The sequence below is a fragment of the Leguminivora glycinivorella genome, chromosome 1 (genome assembly GCF_023078275.1).
Source record: "Leguminivora glycinivorella isolate SPB_JAAS2020 chromosome 1, LegGlyc_1.1, whole genome shotgun sequence".
Lineage (NCBI taxonomy): Eukaryota > Metazoa > Arthropoda > Insecta > Lepidoptera > Tortricidae > Leguminivora > Leguminivora glycinivorella.
Genome location: NC_062971.1, coordinates 35610395 through 35633657, shown reverse-complemented (window position 1 = coordinate 35633657; position 23263 = coordinate 35610395). Strand labels below are relative to the sequence as shown.

Genomic DNA, 23263 nt, shown 5'->3' with positions numbered 1-23263 from the left:
ATACTGATTAATACTATTGTAATATTAGATAAAAATTGGTGAGCATTAGACTCTTCGTTCGTCGCGACATCTATTGACAAGTATCAATACTGATAATTTACGCTAGTTGAGGCGTGATTGACGCGTGATTGTCACTAGATGTTGACGACCGGTCTGGCGCAGTCGGTAGTGACCCTGCCTGCTACGCCGCGGTTCCGGGTTCGAATCCCGGTAAGGGCATTTATTTGTGTGATGAGCACAGATATTTGTTCCTGAGTCATGGATGTTTTCTATGTATATATATCGTTGTCTGAGTACCCACAACACAAGCCTTCTTGAGCTTACCGTGGGGCTCAGTCAATCTGTGTAAGAATGTCCTATAATATTTATTTTATTTATTTATTTAGATGTCACTTAACTATGGCCTATACAAATAACTCGCATTTACTGATGTATAGAGTTACAACTCTTCCCATACTTATTACTCTATGCTTCAAATTACCTATCCTATTTTCAGATAGACAACTTAGACATAACACAACTCGAGACAGAAAAGCCAATCATCTGCATCAGAACGTTCAAAGAGAACGGCAACCATTTCTTTTTAGAGCAGTCTCTAGAGACTCTCCGGCCGGAATATATAATACTCTACCATAGCGACGTGGCAGCCGTGCGACAGATCGAGCTCTATGAGGCCAGGAAGGTATTTACCATTTTAACTCATTTTTGACCCTGCCTGCTGAGCCGCGGTCCTGGGTTCGAATCCCGGTAAGGGCATTTATTTGTGTGATGAGCACAGATATTTGTTCCCGAGTCATGGATGTTTTCTATGTATATAAGTATGTATTTATCTATTTAAGTATGTATATCGTCGCTAAGCACCCATAGTACAAGCTTTGCTTAGTTTGGGGCTAAGTTGATCTGTGTAAGGTGTCCCCCAATATTTATTTATTTATTTATTTTATTTATTTATTTTTAACCCCCGACGCAAAAATGACGGGGTGTTATAAGATTAATGTGTCTGTCTGTCTGTCTGTGGGTGTGTCTGTCTGTGGCATCGTAGCTCCCGAATGGATGAACCGATTTAGATTTAGTTTGAAAGCTGAGTTAGTCGGGAGTGTTCTTTCTTAGCCATGTTTCATGAAAATCGGTCTACTATGTCGCAGTCGGGGGTTGTTTCAAAATTTTAATTTTGTGGTTAGGTTATTTAAGACATACGGGTCGAACGCGATGAAATAACATTATTACCATTTACCCAACGTTTTGACCGGGTTGCATTAGCCGTGATGGTCGCGGGAGAATGACTGAAACCGCGTTCGCTAGGACGAGTTAATATCTTTCTACCTGACTTATTCATTATTTTTTTTTTTCATTGGTAACATGTTATTATTACCAATTACAAGTGACGTAGGTACATTTATATTTAATACACGGTTTAATTTAACTAATATTATAAGTTTCTAATAAAATAAGATATTAAATACAAGAAAACTACATGGCTTTACATTACAATGTTTCACGCAAACTTAATGTAGTAAATTTTTTTTTAATTAGATTTAAAAACAACTTATATCTATGTTTTTCTTATATTTATCTGATGCTTTATTTATTATTTCGTGCATGGTATAAAATATTTTATTTTAAGTACAGTCAAGTTCCCTATTGTTCAGTTACAAAACCTACAAATTGGGAAATGCTTGTAATCGCTCTTATAGAATAGAATATAATAGAATAAACATTTATTCGTGAACACAGACAAGACAAAGAACACATAATAACAACAAGACAGAAAGTAATGGAAGTGCCACGAAATGAACGATTATAATAGTTTTACTGACATGTTATCATCTACTTATATTTGTGTTATACATATACGTGTTGATTAAGACCACTTTAAATTCAAATGTGAGTGTGTTTAGTAAAGCGTCCCACTTTGTCGGTTACCATTAAGGCGAGATTTACTTGTATCTTTATATGAATAAATTGACAAAGCGGCTTTATAGCAATCGACAAAGTGGGATGTTTTCCCGTGCACACTTACAAATAATGATTATTTTAATTGAAGGCGGAAGAGGAACCTCGGTGTAAGGTGTATTTCGTGATTCACGACAAAACTGTGGAGGAGCAGGCGTATCTCACGTCGCTCAAACGAGAAAAACAAGCCTTGAGCTGCTCATCCAAGCTAAAAGTGTAAGTTCAACCAAAGACGTTAACTCCGTATAGACGGATAAAGTCTAAGAAAAAAACGTACCTCAAAGCCATAGAGAAAAAGGTACGGTGACCTAGATGGCGTTACACCTTTAGGGAACGCTCGGCTAGATGGCGCTAATATTAACATTTGACATTTTAACACATATCAAATACAAATACATACAAAAACAACATATCAAATTAACAATATGGGCCAAATTGTCAAAACTGAGGTTCAAAAGTTTTAAGCCTGTGTCGAGAGGTGGCAGTCTATGCACTGTGATTACACATTTTACTTTGACAGTAACTCTATAATACTCAATCCTCTTTGTACTAAAAAACAAAGAATGACAAATAGAACAATTTAGTTCCTTGACTACAAAGTGATAAATCCGTTTGATCTTCTTAGGATATGTCTACCATATTATCTACATTTTCGTAATGGAAAAATGGTTTAGTTAGAAGCTGAATTTACACCTGCAAGCTATTGTTGCAAGTTTTGAAACAAAGGCAAGAAAGAGATGTAGATATTTGCCACTCGCTCCTACCCATAGTGGCATCTCAAAACTTGTAACAATAACAGTGCTGAGTGTGAATCCCGTCTCAATCCCGTTGTTCAATTTCTAATGAAGATTTTATGAAATTAAGTTTTTGTTTTTTGTCTTTTTTTTTGTTTTTGTATTTATAAGAGTTTTTTTTTATCTAAAGACGTGATATATTAAAATGCTATTATAAAATAAATATAAGAAGATCCATACCATTTCATGCATTAAAATGCGACCGCCTAAGAACGCGTATACACTACGCCACACATAGATAGCGCCACAAAAAAAATGTCTTGTAGCTTTAAATAATAAATAAATAATAAAATCATTTATTGTAAAAACCTACATACAGCGCCTTAAAACAAAATTACTTACTATCTTAACACTTAAAACTATATACTAAATACACCCAAAAATAGCTTTCGATTATACTTGTAGATGGCGTTGTCACTTTTGACATAGATTCATGGCTCGAAAGTGACACTTAACGCCAATCTACAATTTAATTAATGGCAACAAGGCATTTTCTGTGGCGCCATCTGTGTGGTGTAGTGTACGCGCGTTCTTAGGCGGTCGCATTTTAATGTATGGGATGGTATGATCTTCTTATATTTAATCTATGGTGCCATTTAGGTGATGGTGGTGCCATCGTACCAGGACGGCAAGACTGATGAGTACTTCAACATGAACATTGAAGACGAGGAAGACACCGTGGATACGCGGAAAGCTGGTAACTTTATACACACATCTTCCCATCACGGAAACCTTATCCTCTAGCGGCCCACCATACAAAAAATTGCCAATCAAAATTGAATCGACTGTACCATAGTCGAGTTCATAACTGGGCCATTTTTTTTCAAAGTTTTCCACCCCACTTTTTTGTAACATGGGCATTTTTTACGCGATTCATACTCAGAATCGAGGGCTCTTTCGATCCTGATAGGAGAAAAAAAATGTCCGAAGATTTCCATACATTTTTTCGAACCTTCCATTCCGTTACCGCCATACAAAATGTATGAAAAAATGGTAACGGAATGGAAAAAAAACCTTGGGACACTTTTTCTCCTATTAGGATTGAAAGAGCTCGCGATTCTGAGTGGAAAACACATAAAAATTTCCAAATTTAAAAAAAAGTGGGGTGGACAACTTTGGAAAAAATGGCGCAACTATGTGTACATTTTTTCACCTTATTACATAAAGTTAAGGTGAAGAAATGTACACATATTTATGAACTCGAATGTACTATAAAACAGGGCTAAATTTCTTTTGTTTGAAAATCGAACGAATCAAAACAAAAGCAACTCAATTCCATTTAACGTGGATTCTTTCATCGTAGGTATTTTGTCCTAGTATTAGGACATTGAGCCCCAGGAGGATAGGGTATTCCGGACCTTTGGCGTGCGCGGAGTCGAAGCTAAATAATACGTACCGTACCGTAACGTAGAGGCCCTTTTGATACTTTAAAGAAATGTAAGGGGTAGGTACATCAAACGGATGCTGCCCTTGCCCGATATTATATGTATATTGTATACACATCTTATTATTTTTTTTCCTAGTTTTTAAAAGCTTTCATTATTGCCTTGTTAGTATGTTAGTGTGCGTCAAAACGTAAGAAGCTAAATTTGACCCACTTCCCGGTTTCCGATTGAGCTGAAATTTTACACACATATGTAAATCACGTGACAATGCAATATTTTTTTTTATGGGATAGGAGGCAAACGAGCAGACTGGTCGCCTGATGGTAAGCGATCACCGCCGCCCATGGACACCCGAAACACAAGAGGTGTTGGAGGTGCGTTGCGGGCCTTTAAGATGGGTGTACGTACGCTCTTTTCTTGAAGATTTGAAGGTCGTATCGGTCTGGAAATACCGCAGGCGACAATTCATTCCACAGTTTAGCTGTGCGGGGCAGGAAGTTTCTGGAGAAACGCACAGTTGAGGACTGCCAGCCATCTAAATGATATTATGGTATCGTGGAGCTGATCTGATGATGGAGCAGAAAGGTGGTCATAGGAACTCTGTTATGAAACTTTGTCGTATCTCATCGAGTAAGGGGTTTTTAGAAACGTCTCGGACAGCAGTAGACGACTGTTGATGAGTGATGAAGCTGGTGCCGAAAATAGTTTTTTGCAAAAAAACTTATTAATAATCTGGGTTTACTTACAATTACTTAAAGTCAGTTGTGAAAAGATTAGGATTACATATTAGGAACCATTGACCTAAGATTTTAAATTCGCAAATAAATAAATAAATATTATAGGACATTCTTACACAGATTGACTAAGTCCCACGGTAAGCTCAAGAAGTCTTGTGTTGCAGGTACTCAGACCACGATATATATTATACAAATACTTATATACTAAACTAAACTGTGGAATGAATTGTCGCCTGCGGTATTTCCGGACCAATACGACCTTCAAATCTTCAAGAAAAGAGCGTACACCCATCTTAAAGGCCGGCAACGCACCTCCAACACCTCTGGTGTTTCGGGTGTCCATGGGCTGCGGTGATCGCTTACCATCAGGCGACCTGTCTGCTCGTTTGCCTCCTATCCCATAAAAAAAAAATACACTGAAAACGTCCATGACTCAGGAAGAAATATCTGTGCTCATCACACAAATAAATGCCCTTACCGGGATTCGAACCCAGGACCGCGGCTTAGCAGGCAGGGTCACTACGCGCTAGGTCAAACCGGTCGTCAAATAAATGGTATAATCTTAGTTTTTGCCATTGTAGCAGTTTCATACGTATTGCAGGTGGTCAACAGCCAAAAGAGAAGCCGATGGTGATCGTGGACATGCGAGAGTTCCGCTCCGACTTGCCCGCGTTGCTTCACCGGAAAGGGATCCACGTGGAGCCCGTCACTATCACTGTGAGTAAATTTATTCTTATAAAAGTGTATGCCTTATGGCCTCTTAATCGCTTGTATGAGCATTTTCAGAATAGAGAACTTGATTGTAGTTAAAATAAAATATTTTATACCATGCACGAAATAAAGCATCAGATAATTATAAGAAAAACGTGGACAGAAGTTATTTTTAAATCCAATTCTGTTTAATAAGTCAGGTAGAAATATATAATATAAAATAACTGAGATGACCGTGATGTCCACTCAATTCGATTTCATATAAATTCCATATGAGCAAGTCGTTCAAATTCGTTTTGACAGTTCTTAAAAAGAAGCTGATTTGACTAGGAGGCAAGTAGCCTATTTGGGACCCCCCAATTAGCGTAAGTCGTTAACAAAAATTGTGTGTGTGTGGATTGAGTGAGCACCTTCCGAAAATAAAAAAAAATATGCTGATCATTTAGTAAAAGTTCTAAAACAATTGTAAAACGAATCTCTGAATTTGTAAAAAGATAAATCAAAAGATACAGCCATTAACATGTGCTCACTCAGTTCTCACAAACTACCAACGAAAACAGTGAATATATTCATTTAACATATAATATTTATATACTAACATTTAGTAAAAAATAGGCCAACCTACCTCTATAAATATTAGATCACCTAGTGACGTATTAAATTTTTTACAAATAGTTTCTTATGCTCACTCAATCCACACACTTTTGATAAGCCGAATTTTGATGAAAAACATAAGATTTAGACCGCTATTATATGTGTATAGTTTAGTAAAAGTGAAATGGGAATTTGTAAAATACAAAACGAACCACTAACGTGTCAGGTTTTTTTATAATAAATTTTTGTAAGTGCTCACTCAGTCCACACGTTTTGAGAAAGTTAAAAATGTAAATATCTTACGATTTGTAGCACCTAAGACACTCGAAAGTACTTCAACATTTAGTAAAAATTTTTACTAAATATCCACCATCTAATATTTTATATTCGTTGTCTGGTTTTAAAGATATTCAGACATAACTTTTCTCATACAAATGTATCAAGTAGGGTGACCACACTATGTCGGCTCCTGATTTTCCCCACCTTCCCATTGTCATATTGAGATTGGGGAGTTTCGTTCAATTTTGATAATAGTTTACCGGATTTGTAAGTGGGAGCGAGAAAAGAATAACTATTTCTCGCTCCCACTTACAAATCCGGTACGCTCATCTGTTAGCGCGATTAGATTACCAGGTTCTGGTTTCTAACTAGTGAAGTATTATATTCTTTGTTTCTTACCAATTATCATTCATGTCCTTTTTAATGCATGCATGTCGATATGGTTATTATCCTGACGTCGATAAAAATTACACAATACACATCATCACTAGGCCAAGAACATAACCTAAAAACAGTTTGCAGATGGATAATTAATATGGTATGTATTAGTTTAATATTATCAAAATTGAACGAACGAAACTCCCCAATCTCAATATGACAATGGGAAGGTGGGGAAAATCAGGAGCCGACATAGTGTGGTCACCCTACTTGATACATTTGTATGAGAAAAGTTATGTCTGAATATCTTTAAAACCAGACAACGAATATAAAATATTAGATGGTGGATATTTAGTAAAAATTTTTACTAAATGTTGAAGTACTTTCGAGTGTCTTAGGTGCTACAAATCGTAAGATATTTACATTTTTAACTTTCTCAAAACTTGTGGACTGAGTGAGCACTTACAAAAATTTATTATAAAAAAACCTGACACGTTAGTGGTTCGTTTTGTATTTTACAAATTCCCATTTCACTTTTACTAAACTATACACATATAATAGCGGTCTAAATCTTATGTTTTTCATCAAAATTCGGCTTTTCAAAAGTGTGTGGATTGAGTGAGCATAAGAAACTATTTGTAAAAAATTTAATACGTCACTAGGTGATCTAATATTTATAGAGGTAGGTTGGCCTATTTTTTACTAAATGTTAGTATATAAATATTATATGTTAAATGAATATATTCACTGTTTTCGTTGATAGTTTGTGAGAACTGAGTGAGCACATGTTAATGGCTGTATCTTTTGATTTATCTTTTTACAAATTCAGAGATTCGTTTTACAATTGTTTTAGAACTTTTACTAAATGATCAGCATATTTATTTTTATTTTCGGAAGGTGCTCACTCAATCCACACACACACACAAAAATTAACTCACTGTCAGTTTTGTGACGATAATTAAGCATGAAATTTCAATAAAAATATTGTTTTTGTGTTAATTACATAAAATTGGGGTGTCCCAAATTCTGAAAATGCCCATATATACATCATGCATTTTTAACTCTATTGACGGCATGTCAAAATTCAAATTTGACTAAATCTTTGTCAAGGTCATGCATTTAAGGGTTAATGGCTTGTATGCCGGAACGCAGAACCGCGTATTTGGAAACTATAGGTGAGAAACTTAAGAAAGTCACCTGTTGTATGTGTGAGTGACGTGTTCGAATAGAGAACACATATTTAAAATTAGTAACACAAACAAAACAAATGCCTATTCGAACACGTCACTCACACATACAACAGGTGACTTTCTAAAGGTTTTCACCTATACATAATCGCGGCACACAAGAGGTGAATATGTTTCCACAGAAAGGTTCGTCGATTTACTTTCTGAACTTCCTTTTTATCAGTATTCCTCTTGGAAATTCGAATAGAAAGTAGGAAAGTATCTTATTCGTCTTGAAGCATAAGAACCCTTCTGTGGTGTAAAGTCACATACTGCCACTAACTTTAGTCCATTGTACAAAACATGATCTATTTCATTTTGTAAAACCAAAAATTTAAATTTCGCTTCCAATATCTAATTCAATAGTGGAATTTTCTCCTCCATTATTACTTAAACGCTCTGTTTCATTAGAAATAACTTGCAATAGGCTAGTTTCCTACTAGTCAAATCAGCTTCTTTTTTTTTAAGAACTATCCAAACGTTTTGCTAATATGGAATAACTATGAAATACTGAGGAGTGACGTCACGGTCAATTAATTTACATATCTTTCTCTTTGACTTATTAAATAGAAATTATGTTTAAACATAACTTACTGTCCATATTTTTCTTCTAATTATGTGGTCCTTTATTTCGTGCACTACATAATAGTACGTTGTGCAACAAGGGGAGGAAGTTGAATATTTCCCGATATACACACAATGTTTTTCATTACACTTGTATTATAAAAAATGTGCAAAAAGGTAAAAAAGAGTTCAACGGTACTAGAAATTTCTTAACTCCCTAGGGAGAACGATTTTTCTATAACTCACGCTCCGCCTGCTATTGCACAGCACATTTAGTGTGCGAGTGTGATGAAAAGTTTTTTTTTTTCAGATCGGCGACTACATCCTGACCCCGGACACTTGTGTTGAACGCAAGTCAATATCCGACCTGATAGGTTCGTTGAACTCGGGCAGACTGTACACGCAGGCAACGCACATGTGCCGCTGCTACGCCAGGCCTGTCTTACTCATCGAGTTTGATCAGAACAAGCCTTTCAATCTACAGGTATGTTGATAATGTTGATATGTTTTAACTAGTTTTAAGGCGTCGATAAAATCGTATCAATGCATGAAAAAAAATACGTATATACATTTCCTAAGGCACTGGTCTCACGGCGAGCTGGTAAACTATGAGCTATCGGCTATAAAAACGACCAAAAGATAATGACTGCTGTGTAAACAAGAGAGACACGGCGATGTTTATCCGTGTCTCTTTTATTTGCACGGGAGTGTTTATCTGTTGTTCGTTTTTATAGCCGATAGGTGTTGTTTTTGTTCCTCCATCTATCTTCTTTCATCCTCTAACCCTCAATTCTCGATCGATCGATCGATCTAGCCATCCTAGTAGATATCGATCCATACTTCAAAAAATCAGATTCGTACGGCTTCGTAGCGCCTAACGTATCACTGCGACCATTCCCGACTTATTGTGATCATCATCATATGTATAGGTAAATGTTTTTATTATGTTACTTATCATTATAATTGATATAATCTATAAATAAATAGTCGCCCTTCTCCAAAAAACCGGCCAAGTGCGAGTTGTACTCGCGTTGCAAGGGTTCGTTACTTCCGTACACCACGAGAAGGGCTCAAGCGCCTCGTTTTTTGAAAGCACTTGTCATTCTTGTGAATAATCGATATTTTGAACAATTTCTAAAAAAAAACGAAATAGAAATGAATTTTATGTCATATTCAAACGCGCTCACATTTCTAAATAGGTACTAAACATTTTTTTTTATATAAAAAGCTCTTTCATTTGATATGTAACACAATATGTATAGTTCAAAAAACTTTGATTTTTAATGTTCACTTTTACCCCCCAAAAATGGTTAACATATGTGTGCCAAATTTCAAATTACCGTTCAGTCAGTAGTTTTGGAGAAAATTAGCTGTGACAAACGGACAGACCACGAGTGATCCTATAAGGGTTCCGTTATTCCTTTTTGAGGTACGGAAGCCTAAAAAGGGGTCAAGTTTCTATGTAAACGTTCGCATGATTTTTTATTATTAGTTTTTTTATTTAGCGACATTAAAGCTATTTCATTTACATACGTCTTCACATCTACAGGGTCACTTCGTGGGTACAAGCGACATGTCGGGCGCGGACATCCAGCAGAAACTGCAGCTGCTGACTATCCACTTCCCTCGGCTCAAGCTCGTGTGGTCACCCTCGCCATACGCCACAGCTGAACTCTTCCACGAACTGAAGGTTAGGGTTCTATTTATTTTTAATATGTTTTTTATCATTGCTTTTATGCCGCTGCTACACACTCGACGAGCGGTGTAGGAAGTAGGCAGAGGCATAGTTGGCCGCGCTTCTCGTCACGCTCACCGCTCCCTATTTTGTCGGTTTTTTGACGCGAGTCGACGGGCCGACAATTCAACCTAGTGCGATAATTGCGCGAGTAGGGCAGTGTGTGGCCGGAGAGGGCAACATCGCGGCAGCGAGAGGTATAGTGTGGCAGAGGTATTATATTCTCAGACGTTTTATGCTTGCATGGTTTGACTCAGTACGTATGCGTGGCAGAGGTATTATATTCACATGGTGACAAATGTGACAATATTCATAATGTCAATTAGCGTAACAGACAGAAGTGGGCTATTGTATCGAATTTATAGAACATTTAATTATCTATAACTTATAAGTTGTAGATAAATGAACAGTCTGCAGTGAAACATGGATATAAAGAACATTTTAATGAATACACCCTGTTTTTATTGAATTCCGTTAACTTTAAGGGAAGATTATTTAGTTCAGATACAGTCAATTTCTCTAAGAAACTTACGGTACTCTTACGGTAATTCGATAGAATTATTAAAAAAATTAATTTAATTACTGAACACGTGTGTGTCATGATGTCATCCCTTATCACTTCCTAAATGTTATTTGTTTTGACATGTGCCATCAAACGCTTGACAAAACTTTAATGTTATGATTTTTTTTTTTTTTGTACTTTTTATATTAAAATTTAGTGTAGTTCTTGGTTGTAATTCGACATTTAGAGACCTTCTACATCTCTAATTAATTGTATAGAGTTAACTTTAGTTAGAACTTAGAATTAGTATATAATAGTATCAATTGTAATTTCAACTCAATTTTAAATATTTTTTTAAATACCTATGTACATGTGACGTGTAAAAGTGCCCCTGTGGCCTATTTGCTGAATAAATTATTTTGATTTTGATTTTGATTTGAAGGTCCTCTCACACTAGTTAATCCATTTATTATGTATGGAAACGAAAAAAAAAATTTTTTTCGAATTTAACAATAAGGGATATACAGGGTGGTGCCTGATGATGAACCTGCGTGTCGAATTTAACGGAAAACAAAAAAACCACGGTGTATAACTATTTCACTTTCCAGCAAGGCAAAAAGAACCCATCCGTGGCCGAGGCCATAGCGTTCGGTGGCGCCAACACGGCGGACGACGTGAACTACGAGCGGTACAACGTCCTTGTCCACGACTTCGCGCAGAAACTGCCCGGTGTCACCAGCAAGAACCTCGCGCGGCTCATGAACAAGGGCCGGTCTCTGGATCACCTTATAACTCTGAACAAGGTCTCTGATCACGTCTCCGATTTGGATAAAAATTGGTAGGCTGATAAAGTCCATGTTGCTGAGCAAGATCCACTAGGTTTCCCGAAATGTCCTAGGTTGATTGTATGAAACTTTCCTTTTTTGTTACCGAAAATGTATAGAAATCTGGTAACAAAAAAGGAAGGGTTCATACAAACTTAATAGGACATTTTGGGAAACCTAGTGGATCTTGCTCAGCATCATGGACTCTATCAGCCTACCAATTTTTATCCAAATCGGAGACGTGATCCAAATGTACAAACTTAACGGGAATTGCTCTTTGACGACCGGTCTGGCGCAGTCGGTAGTGACCCTGCCTGCTGCGCCGCGGTCCCGGGTTCGAATCCCGGTAAGGACATTTATTTGTGTGATGAGCACAGATATTTGTTCCTGAGTCATGGATGTTTTCTATGTATATAAGTATTTATATATTATAATATCGTTGTCTGAGTACCCACAACACAAGCCTTCTTGAGCTTACCGTGGGCTTCAGTCAATCTGTGTAAGTTTGTAAGAATGTCCTATAATATTTAATTATTTATTTTTATTTATTTTAAAACCAGTAATAACACTTCCAACAAACGTACGCCGCGCGGGGTACACACAAGCGCGTCGTGGGCGTACGAAACACATGCAAGCGGATTTGGATAAACGTGGATAAGAATAATATGCAAATGATATTTTTCATTTTTTCTGACCGATATAATGTGGTATTATATTATTATACTAATACTTACAGTTAATAGTATTAAATAACAACATCTTAATTTGGACGATGTCGAGTAACATTTGTAGTAATTTTGTTCAACCACATGCTTTCGAACGCAGTAGGTACCTTTCGCGTCGCCGCTGCCGGAGAGTAACTACTGAGTCGTCCTTATACTGTGGTACTGTTTAATACTTCAGTAAGGCTAAATATGCAATATTTGAAAACACTCATTAGCCGGGTTCACACAGAGCGAGGCACGCACGCGGCTAATATCCAATTTAAACGTGCCTCGGATGAGGCAGGTTGCTCGGCCGAGCAAAATGCGCGCACTGCCTCGGGCGAGGCACGTCTACGTTGGATATTATCTGCGTGGGCACATTGCCTCGCTCTGTGTGGACCCGGCTATTCGCTTGCTTTTGGGAAAATAATCTATATGGCGCAATCGGTAGGATCAAAGTTTTCAAATCTGTCAGATACACGAAACCTAAAATTAGACTTGTAAGATACAGTGTCTAACTCGTTTTTACTATACTTCGTTTCTTTTAAGATTAGAATTATCTGTCAAACGGGTAAACAAAGAAGCAGTGGTCGTAGACCTTCCTTCTTCGATTTCGGCCGATACCACTGATTTCTTGGAACTTATGTACATAGTATTATAAGTTATAAGTTCCAAGAAATCAGTGGTATTGGCCGAAATCGAAGAAGGAAGGTCTACGACCACTGCTTCTTTGTTTACCCGTTTGACAGATAATTCTAATCTTAAAAGAAACGAAGTATAGCTTGTGGAGAAATTTATAGACATCTAATTTTAACAATATGTCAGTTTGTATCATGTCATGTGTTCCGCAATATTCTTGTAAGTGTAAAAAGCGCGTGTTAAATTGATATACTGGAAAACGCGCCAGACGCCGCTTTATAAACATACTAACTAAAAAAACTATTTTGGCTCAGTGATCCAAAGTGAATCATGGCCTCCGAAACGACAGATCGCCACCGGTCCCGATACTGCGCAGCCTCCTGCCAGTCACTGACTTGAAGCTGACGCAGCTCCGCCGCCACACTGTCCTGCATTTCTGCGACGCGAAACGAAAACGAAACGCCGCGAAAGGTAGTCTGGCTCTGTCGCGGCAATACGCAAGAGCGATAGAGATAGATATCTACGAGCGTTACGTTTCGTGAGCGTTTGTGCCATTCGGCTACGTACGTACCCTGGGTCGACCCGCCACCAGGCCACCAGCCACCAGACCCAAGAACGATCTCACCACAGCCCGATCGTTTCCCATTCTAAGTAAGTGAATAAATATACAAAATTCTATTAATTTTCTTTCTTTTCCAGGAACAACTGGCAGAGGTGATAGAAAACAAAAACGAAGCGGAAACATTATACTCAGTATTACACGTCAAGGCAACGCCATCCGACACCGGCAAAGACGAAAAAACCATCGGCAAGAAGAAATTCACTGGGAAACTGTTCAGGAGTAAAACTAAAAAAACATAGCTTGTAGGAATCTTAATTTATTTTTTAAATTCAATAATTTTTAGGATTAAATCAATTTATACATACATAGTTATTTATTCAAAGATTTATACATTTTAAAGCTCAGTCAGATATATGGATACGTACAGGGACGAAGGCAGTTTCTTAGTTTCAAAATTAAAAACGCCAAGTACCTAAAACAAAGGTACTGTTGAAACTGACTAAACTTATGAATAATACGACACTCAGTAGTGATTTTCAAAATAGAACAAGATATTGATGCTTGTATTTTTATCAGGGATGTAACGGATGTGGTTTTAACGGAACCGGAAGCGGAAGCAGAAGTTTTGAATTTAGTTTAACGGAAGCAGAAGCGGAACCGGAACCAGAAGCGGAACTTATAGATGTTAAAAACGAAAAGAAAAAATACCACATAGGTATAACCTAAACCAAAACTAATTAAATTACCTATAACTTTTAGGTGTTTACTGTTCAGCCTGTAATCAGCAGTTTGTAAATCAGCCTTTAGGCCCACTTAGGTTTTAAAAACGAAAAGAAAAGTTACCTGATTATATCAGTAAGTATACCATCTTAAGTATATCATTCATTACAATCCAAATATTTAAATCACCTTGAACTTTAAGATGTTTAGTTGTTTACTCACTAAAATCACATAAGAATCTTTTTAAACCTTTATTATGCCGTAAAAGGTTTAAGGAACGAAAAGAAAACTTACTTGTTAGGTAGTATAATATAATCCAAAACTAACCAGTAAACGTGATATGTATAATTGTTAGCACAACAATTAAATTTTTAAATTAAATGGAGTGATTGTAAAAGAAGTAAACTGTATTTAATAAACAACCACTGAATAGTTGTTCACTCGCTACTAACTAGGTGGACAGGGCAAATATTGGCGCGCAATGAAATGAAGCGATTCAAGCGATTAATGTTTAGTATCGCAGCACGTGGCAGCGGAGAGATGAGCGAATGACAGGTATAAACCTGTTGGTCTTTGATTTGCGCCGCTCATGTCTCACCGTCGCGCTAGGTTCCGACATCCGCTATAACTTCCGTTTGAAAAATAACAGAACCGGAACAGAAGCGGATGTCTAAAACAAAACGGAAGTTCTGCAGAAACGGAAGCAGAAGCAGAGCTCCGTTACATCCCTGATTTTTATTATATCATAGATAAATATCTTCCAGGACTGAAATGAGTAGGTACTTTGATTAAAAAGGAAGGTTTCTTTTTCTCAAACTGATAAGTATTTTTATCCTTCCAATCAAGGAGAATTCCCGTGGTCTCGGAAAAGGATGTGTAGAAATCAACATTGATGAACAACAACATGAACTGCAATTGATTTTGTTAATTTAAAGTTTTGCCCACTAGGGAATTAGGGATGTCACAAAACACTAAAAATTTTGATTTTATTCACGAAAACATGGGGACGATGCCGTTTTCGAAACGTCGGAGGTAAAAAAATCTTAAATATAAGCGTTTCACTACTTGTATACTTACTCATACATGTTTTAAAGCATTAAAGCATTTTACTGCCAGCGAGAGGTGTTTGTAGCAGCATAAGTAGGTATTCCGCTCTAGAGCGAAAAGCGCCCATGGCCATAAAACTCGCCTAGCGGGTCGATGGCAGCAAAGACATATAACTCCGTATAGACAGATAAAGTCTAAGAAAAAAACGTACCTCAGTACCATACAGAAAAAGGTACGGTGGCCTAGATGGCATTACACTTTTGGGGTACGCTCAGCTAGATGGCGCTAATATTAATATTTGACGTTTTAACACATATCAAGCTAAGAATATGGACCAAATTGTCAAAACTGAGGTTCAAAAGTTTTAAGCCTGTGTCAAGAGAAGGCAGTCTATACACTGTGATTGCACATTTCACTTCGACAGTAACTCTCTATAATACTCGATCCTCTTTGCTGGCAGTCAATGAGTTAACTACGAAATAAATTAATTATATTATAAAGCGAATGAAAAAGAATAGGTACCTCTACAATATTATTTTTAGATGTACCTTCTTCATTGGACTGGGGCAAGTCAAGAACTATCGAAACGGCTGCAAACCTGCTGTTTAAGTTTATTGGATTAATTCATTGTCAAAACTACAGAAAAGCGTGGACAACTTTAGGGTTACGGTAAGCCTAGCACGAGTACGCAACGAGTATCTCACGTGAGAGAATAATGCAATTAAGGTAACCGTCGCATCGTGCTCATGCTAAGCCTACTGGGTGACCATTACAAATAAGATATACAACCTACAATATTAAGCAGATATTCCCTTATTGTTTACAGTTAAAAAATCTTAATGATATTTTAAAATTCGGTCATTTAAAAATTCTGTAAATTCGGTAACTTGTTTTTGTGACCAGCGCACTATTATGCTCTCCATTTGCAGACTGAATATTAATTAAATTATGAATCGTATATGTATATAACCAATTTTTTCCTACAAATCAATAATCCCAAGTTTCAATATTCTTTAAAGCGAATCGAATTTGCACTTAAATTATGCTTTAGGTTCCAAACTAATTAATATGACTCTAATAGAATCAACGGTTGTACTCACGTTAATATATCGCTGCTGCTGGCGCGGGCAGTGCACGGAGTGTGGCCGCCGCGAGCACACCAATATGGCTGAAGAAGGGCCTCTAAAATGGCCCGAAACGTGTCGCAACAGTAGCGATATAATAACGTGTTGATATCTTCTATAATATGACTCTGGGTCTACTGTGTCTTAGTAGCCTAAACACATACTCTGTGGTATGAAATTTGAAATACATAAGTACCTACTATAAACATAACATAAAGTAGATATTTAGGACTTATCTACATCGAGTATTTACCATTAATTTACCTTTTAATCACTATCGTGGGTAAATAATATAATATGCTAAATATACAATACACCTTTTAGTATGACAATACGGTTCAAAATAGTGAGTTATATAGTGGTTAAAAATTAAGGTAAGATGGGTAATACAATCCCTGGGGCAAGGCAAAAATAGTAGGGAATCCTCACACTTGTTGCTCTTGCGTCTTAGCCTGAGTAAAATAAATTAATTTACTATATAGGCTAGTTTCCTACACTCACCGGCATAAAGAAGTGATGATTTCTGTAGGTACCTTGTCGCTTTCAATCGTTTGACAATTTCGTATGACATTTCAAACAAGACTTTAATATGACAAGGTACAGATCTTTATGCCGGTGACTGTACTAGTCAAATCAGCTTCTTTTTAGGAACTGTAAATGGAATTACTATGAAATACTGAGGAGTGACGTCACGGTCAATTCATTTACTTTATATCTTTCTCTTTGTCTTATTAAATATAAATTATGTTTAAATATAACTACTGTCCATATTTTTATTATGTGGTGCTTTATTTGTGCACAGCATAATAGGGAATAATGGGGAGTTGTATTTTAACGCCGAGGTACGGTCGAGGGAGGAATATTTTAGTTATAATAACGTTTACGACCTACTTGATTTGTATTTTGACCCGAGTTTGACATAAACTTTTACATAATATAGCATACTTTGACGAAGCCTGCGCTGTGGATGCACTGCTTTGTAAAATGATGTGTAACATGTTTTTTATTTTTAATGATAATAAATGTATTCAATTTAAATAGTAAAATAAATAATAAAAGATGTCTTAATTATGTTTAAATATAACTACTGTCCATATTTTTCTTCTAATTATGTGACAAAACTTTGTTTCGTGCACTACATAAAATATTTCATTTTAAGTATAGGAAACTAGCCTATTACTCCACCTTACCGTAATGTATAAAAAAAATACATATTTCTCTTAGATGATAATCATAACCTAAAGTAAGGTTATGATGACAAACAAGGATAAATATACAAGGTACATTTATATGTACAGCACTAGTATACATAATACATACCTACATATACAAATATTCAGGGAGCGTACTTTTCATGCCGATGACATTAATCTGACGTCACGCTCCGTATAGGGTGATCCCAAATATTTTTATTGTAAATTATTAATCATTAGTCGTCATCATTTTAATCGTGTACAAATTACTTCAAATACAGTAGTCCATTTACATGTGGCATAAATAATACCTACTTGAAATGGGAAACGTGAATAAAATTATTTGATATGTTTTTATACATAAATTTAATTAAATAGTATTGTTAACAACACATTACAATAAATACGTAGAAAAGAGAATTCCTCTCTAACGTAAAGCACACCATCCTTCTTGCATTCATTACCATGCAAAGAAATTCATAACTTAAAATGATTAATGACTAATGAAATAAAACTATGGAAACGGATTAAATCGCGTATAATGAATTTAAAATACATCCCGACGTTTCGAACTCTTAAATTCATTATACGCGATTTAATCCGTTTCCATAGTTTTATTTCATGAGTAACTATCGCGGTAACCGAAGACAATATAATGACTAATGATTAACTATTTACAATAAAACAATTTGTGATCACCCTATATGGAGTGTGACGTCAAATTGATGTCATCGGCACGAAAAGTACGCTCCCTGCAAATATTGAACGGATAATACACAAACGGCAAAAGTAGATATTATATAATTCCCATTTAACCTTTTCGACGCCGTATCAAAAGTGACAAAACTGAAATTGAACTTTTTCCCATGTGTACGTAGTACGTAAGTCTATGTTGACCTGCGACGTATTACGCCGTCACTGGCGTCGAAAATATTAAAAATGATTGTCATTTTCTTCGAGACTACATGATAAAGATACTAAATGATAATATGAAATTTATACATGTCCTAATGGATGATTCACCAGAATTTCCGCAAGAAATCATTATCCGCGTGCCGCCCACCATACAAAAATTCCGGTCAACAGTAAGTATGTCGGTCACTCACAGTGCCGCTCCTGTTGGTCGGTCGGTGCACACTGGGCGGTAAGAGGTGCCAGCAGGTGAGAGTCACTCACGATGCCGTTCCTTGTCGGTCAGTGCACACTGGGCAGCAAGTGGTGCCAGCACGTGAGAGCCAGGCAGAACAGTGCGCCGGTCACTAGTAAGTATATCGGTCACTCACGATGCCACCCCATGTCGGTCAGTGCACACTGGGCGGCAAGAGGTGCCAGCACGTGAGAGCCAGGCAGAACAGTGCGCCGGGCACTAGTAAGTATGTCGGTCACTCACGATGCCGTTCCTTGTCGGTCAGTGCACACTGGGCGGCAAGAGGTGCCAGCACGTGAGAGCCAGGCAGAACAGTGCGACGGTCACCAGTATGTCGGTCACTCACGGTGCTTCCGCTCCTTGTCGATCTTTGTACACTGGGCGGCAAGAGGTGCCAACACGTGAGAATCAGGCAGGACAGTGCGGCGGTCAGCAGTATGTCGGCCACTCACGATGCCGTTCCTTGTCGGTCAGTGCACACTGGGCGGCAAGAGGTGCCAGCACGTGAGAGCCAGGCAGAACAGTGCGACGGTCACCAGTAAGTATGTCGGTCACTCACGGTGCTGCCGCTCCTTATCGGTCAGGGGCACGTAGATGACGCTCATCAGCTTTTTCACCGTGTGGGACCCATCCGCTGCCTTGTCCACCTGTGTTGTAAAATGTATCTTTATAATCCATTCAAGTGTCATTGTCATTCACATTAATATTCACTACCAGGCAAAAAATGGCGCACTACGTCTGAAACTGGTCGTAATTTATATTACAGCCCGCTTGTATGGCGAGAACGAGAACCCGCCCAGTGGGTTTTACCCGGCATCTAAGTAAAGTTCACGAGAAAAAATCCATGACTCAGGAACAAATATTTGTGTTCATCACACAAATAAATGCTTTACCGGGTTTGACGACCGGTCTGGCTCAGTCGGTAGTGACCCTGCCTGCTAAGCCGCGGACCTGGGTTCGAATCCCAGTAAGGGCATTTATTTTTGTGATGCGCACAGATATTTGTTCCTGAGTCATGGATGTTTTCTATGTATACAAGTATGTATTTATCTATTTAAGTATGTATATCGTCGCTTAGCACTCATAGTACAATTTTGCTTAGTTTGGGGCTATGTTGATCTGTGTAAGGTGTCCCCAATATTGATGATGCCACAAATAGAGCGCGGACGCGGCAGGCCCAGAAGAAGATGGAGGGATGACCTAGACACCTTCCTCACCAACTGGCCGGAAGAGGCACTAAACCGGGAATCATGGAGGTTAAGGGGAGAGGCCTTTGCCCAGCAGTGGGACACCGTTAAAGGCTAGATAAAAAAAAATTCGAATCCAGGGCCGCGGCTTAGCAGGGAGGCTGCTTAGCGATTACGCCAGACTGGTTGAAAACATTTACAAATCTTCCCCTCTCTTCTTTTTTTTCTCTCTTTCTTTTATTACCTGTGTCAAATGTTGCTCCCCCCCCTCCGGCCCAACTGGAACTATAAGTCTGCCTCCTGGCTTCAACTGTTCTATTAACTGAAAACAAAGTAATCAATGTGTCAATAACAAAACGTAGTGAACCACTCAGCAGATTAAAAAAAAGTATTGTTAAAAATAACTGTAAATAAAGAAACCTAAAGTTTGAAAACCGACTTTGAACTGCTATTTTATAATGAATGGGGGATATTTAAAAAAAAATTCTATTTTAAGCGGGTTACTCACGTATTAAGTCGATGTAGCGTTCGAAATGTTCGAAAATGGATCGAAACATCTCGAACGCTACATCGACACGTGAAGTAACCCGCTTAAAATCTTTTTTTTTTTAAATATGTTTGAGTCTCACGGGAGTTTTATAGTTAAAATTGAATGGGGGATGTTAAAAATCCATACAAAGCCAAGTGGTGATAAGTTGAAAAATAGTAAAATGAATAATTACAGCTTGTGGAAGCGTAGGGGCCGCGGCTCCAACATGAATAGCGCTGTACGGGGCTTCAGCTTCATACCCGACTCTCCCGTCGCCAGCTACAAAACAATACACAGTCTTACAGAAGTTACAGACACTGGCTACATCGTATGATAACCACCAAATTAAAATTAAAAAAAACCCCCGACCGCGACATAGTGGACCGAATGAAACATGACTAAGAACTCCTCCCGACTAAGACCTGATTTAGACGGCGTGCGAACTCGCATGCGATTTTAGTTACATTGCGGGCTGTATAGGGTACATACAATTTTGCACAACCATCAAATACCGCAATGTAATAAAACTCGTATGCGAGTTCTCAGTTCTTGTACCGTCTAAATGGGCCCCAATTCAGCTTTAAAAAAAAAACTAAATCTACATCGGTTCATCCGTTCGGGAGCTACAATGCCACAACCCAGACACACAACACACACACATTCAGACAAACACGTCAAACTTATAACACCCCATGGTTTTTGCGTTGGGGATTAAAAATGAGGCTGCGTAAATATCTGACACGCCCTTACTTACGGCTCTAAAGTAAAATTGTGTCAGATATTTTTGCGGCACTCTTTTTGTGTGATGTTATTGCCGATGACTGTACAACTCCTACAGTCTACAATGATGAACAATGATGTTTAATATAAACAGAATAGCCTCCTACAACCCTGCATACAGATTTGTGTAAACATTCCGTTATTATTTTATTGAGTAAATGAATTCAAAAATAAAACTAACATGCTTCACAATCTTAGATTAGATCAAATTGAAACTTTACTCAAAAACACTTCATCTGAATATGTCATGCTATACAGGTTCACATACCTACGGCATGAAATATTCAGAAGTTATGAAAAGAAAAATAATACCACAACAATACATAATATTACTAGTACAGTCGCCATCAGATATATAAGAGCGCCCGAGGTACTCAAAAATATCTGAACACGCCTCAAGGTGTTACAGATATAACTCTTATATATCTAGTACCATCATGTCTAAAAACAAAGTTATGAAGTGATATTTAGCAAAAAGTTGCAAATTAGGTACAACATTCAAATTATTCGAAATGGCACTAAACATTCAGTTCATGTTTTAAAGTATTTTTTATTTACTTTTACGTTTAAACACAATACATGTTATCTTAAAGATTTTCACTCTGTAAATCTACTTCTACCTTATCAAATACAAAACAATGTTATTATGTTACGTAATTTTTATTACATAAGAATAATGTTTACTAACCAATTAGTTTAATGCGCTCAGAAGTCAACAGGGCAGGGTTATCTTTCTTAATATTTTTGGTAGCCATTTGCACCAGTTCAGGAATATGTTCTATGCCGATGACTCTGCCGGTCTCTCCGACCATGAATGCCATACATGCTGTCAAGTATCCAGAGCCGGAGCCAACGTCTAAGGCTTTTTCGCCGGGAATCAATTGGTTTTTAAGCCTTTCCAGTGCATGGGCATGCTGCGAGAAAAATAGATAAAGGCAAACTCAGTAAAAGGTACAACAATGAAAAAATTAAACTGAAATATTTATTTTTCAAGTAGGCATATTTATACAATGCACATATGAACATCAAATAAAGCTACGCTGGCCTCTTACCATATGCCTCGAGAAGGTTTCAATGTTTTAATAATCCTAATTTGAACAAAACATTTCTGAAGCTATAAATAGGGCTCTGTAAACCTTTAAATTAAAAGTTCTTAAAACTTTATTATTGCTTTTCCCCTCAAATACCAGGGATTCAAATTAAAACAATATCAAAGATATTTCTTAATATTGATTATCTGCAGATCCAACATCACAGACATTTATCAGGGGTTTAATTTGATTGATTTAAATATTCTAAATGATTTTTTTTTAACAAATTCGGCTCAAAGTATTGAACACTAACCATGTGTGGAGCGCTGATGGTGGCCGAGTAACCAATAGACTGCGGAGAGTCATGGTACGGAGCATATGGACAGTAGTTCTTACGATCCACGGAGTTCATAGCATTAGCTACTGCATCAGATTTGATGATGCCATTTGCTGGAAACATAACAATAATTTAATTTTATAACTTTTCGTACTCAAGAAATTGAAATTACCAAAATATATTTTATGAATAGCAAAAAAAAAACCTGTACCTGGAAAAAAAATTGTAATCATTTACCTTACCATACACTCGTAGTTTTAATGTTCTTTTATTGTTGTGAAGTAAAACTTAAAGAACAATTAAATAAGGTCAAATTTCACCATTTTCAACACCTGTATTAAACGTTTAGTAACGATTATCGTTGAATTATATCGGAACTTGGAAGAAGATAATTTAGAATAGATCCAATTACTTAAAGGATTGCGAAAGTGATTTTAGTTTTACCTTTTAGATTGCGCACCAAATCAGCATTGTTTATACCATGACTTCTCCAAGCCATCGCTAACACTCCAGTAACTAAAAATACAAAGGTGTTTAACATAAACAAATATTTTTTCAATTTTTCTGTAAATAATGAAGTG

At 37.2% G+C, this 23263-nt stretch overlaps 2 protein-coding genes across 3 annotated transcripts in view; one reads left to right on the top strand and one right to left on the bottom strand.

Annotated features, from left to right (window-relative positions):
• The window catches only part of LOC125226465 (DNA repair endonuclease XPF), a 22459-nt gene extending 8508 nt beyond the window's left edge, over positions 1-13951 (top strand). The window contains 9 exon segments of the mRNA XM_048130453.1: positions 497-682; positions 2045-2141; positions 2144-2169; positions 3348-3444; positions 5471-5586; positions 8932-9105; positions 10171-10311; positions 11467-11661; positions 13725-13951. Of these exon segments, the coding sequence (XP_047986410.1) occupies positions 497-682; positions 2045-2141; positions 2144-2169; positions 3348-3444; positions 5471-5586; positions 8932-9105; positions 10171-10311; positions 11467-11661; positions 13725-13886 (1194 nt within the window). The 3' untranslated portion in view covers positions 13887-13951.
• LOC125226451 (protein-L-isoaspartate(D-aspartate) O-methyltransferase) lies at positions 13888-23263 on the bottom strand. Of its 2 annotated transcripts, none has more exons than XM_048130443.1 (7): positions 23127-23263; positions 22659-22795; positions 22003-22228; positions 20728-20813; positions 20250-20327; positions 19378-19465; positions 13888-14059 (listed from the first exon to the last, which is right to left on the bottom strand). In XM_048130443.1, exons 1-7 carry the CDS (start codon positions 23221-23223, stop codon positions 14043-14045), a joined length of 729 nt encoding a protein of 242 aa, XP_047986400.1. In that variant the 5' UTR covers positions 23224-23263; the 3' UTR covers positions 13888-14042. The 2 variants fall into 2 exon arrangements, with proteins under 2 accessions (XP_047986400.1, XP_047986392.1); XM_048130435.1 differs by lacking the exon at positions 13888-14059 and adding an exon at positions 15045-15952.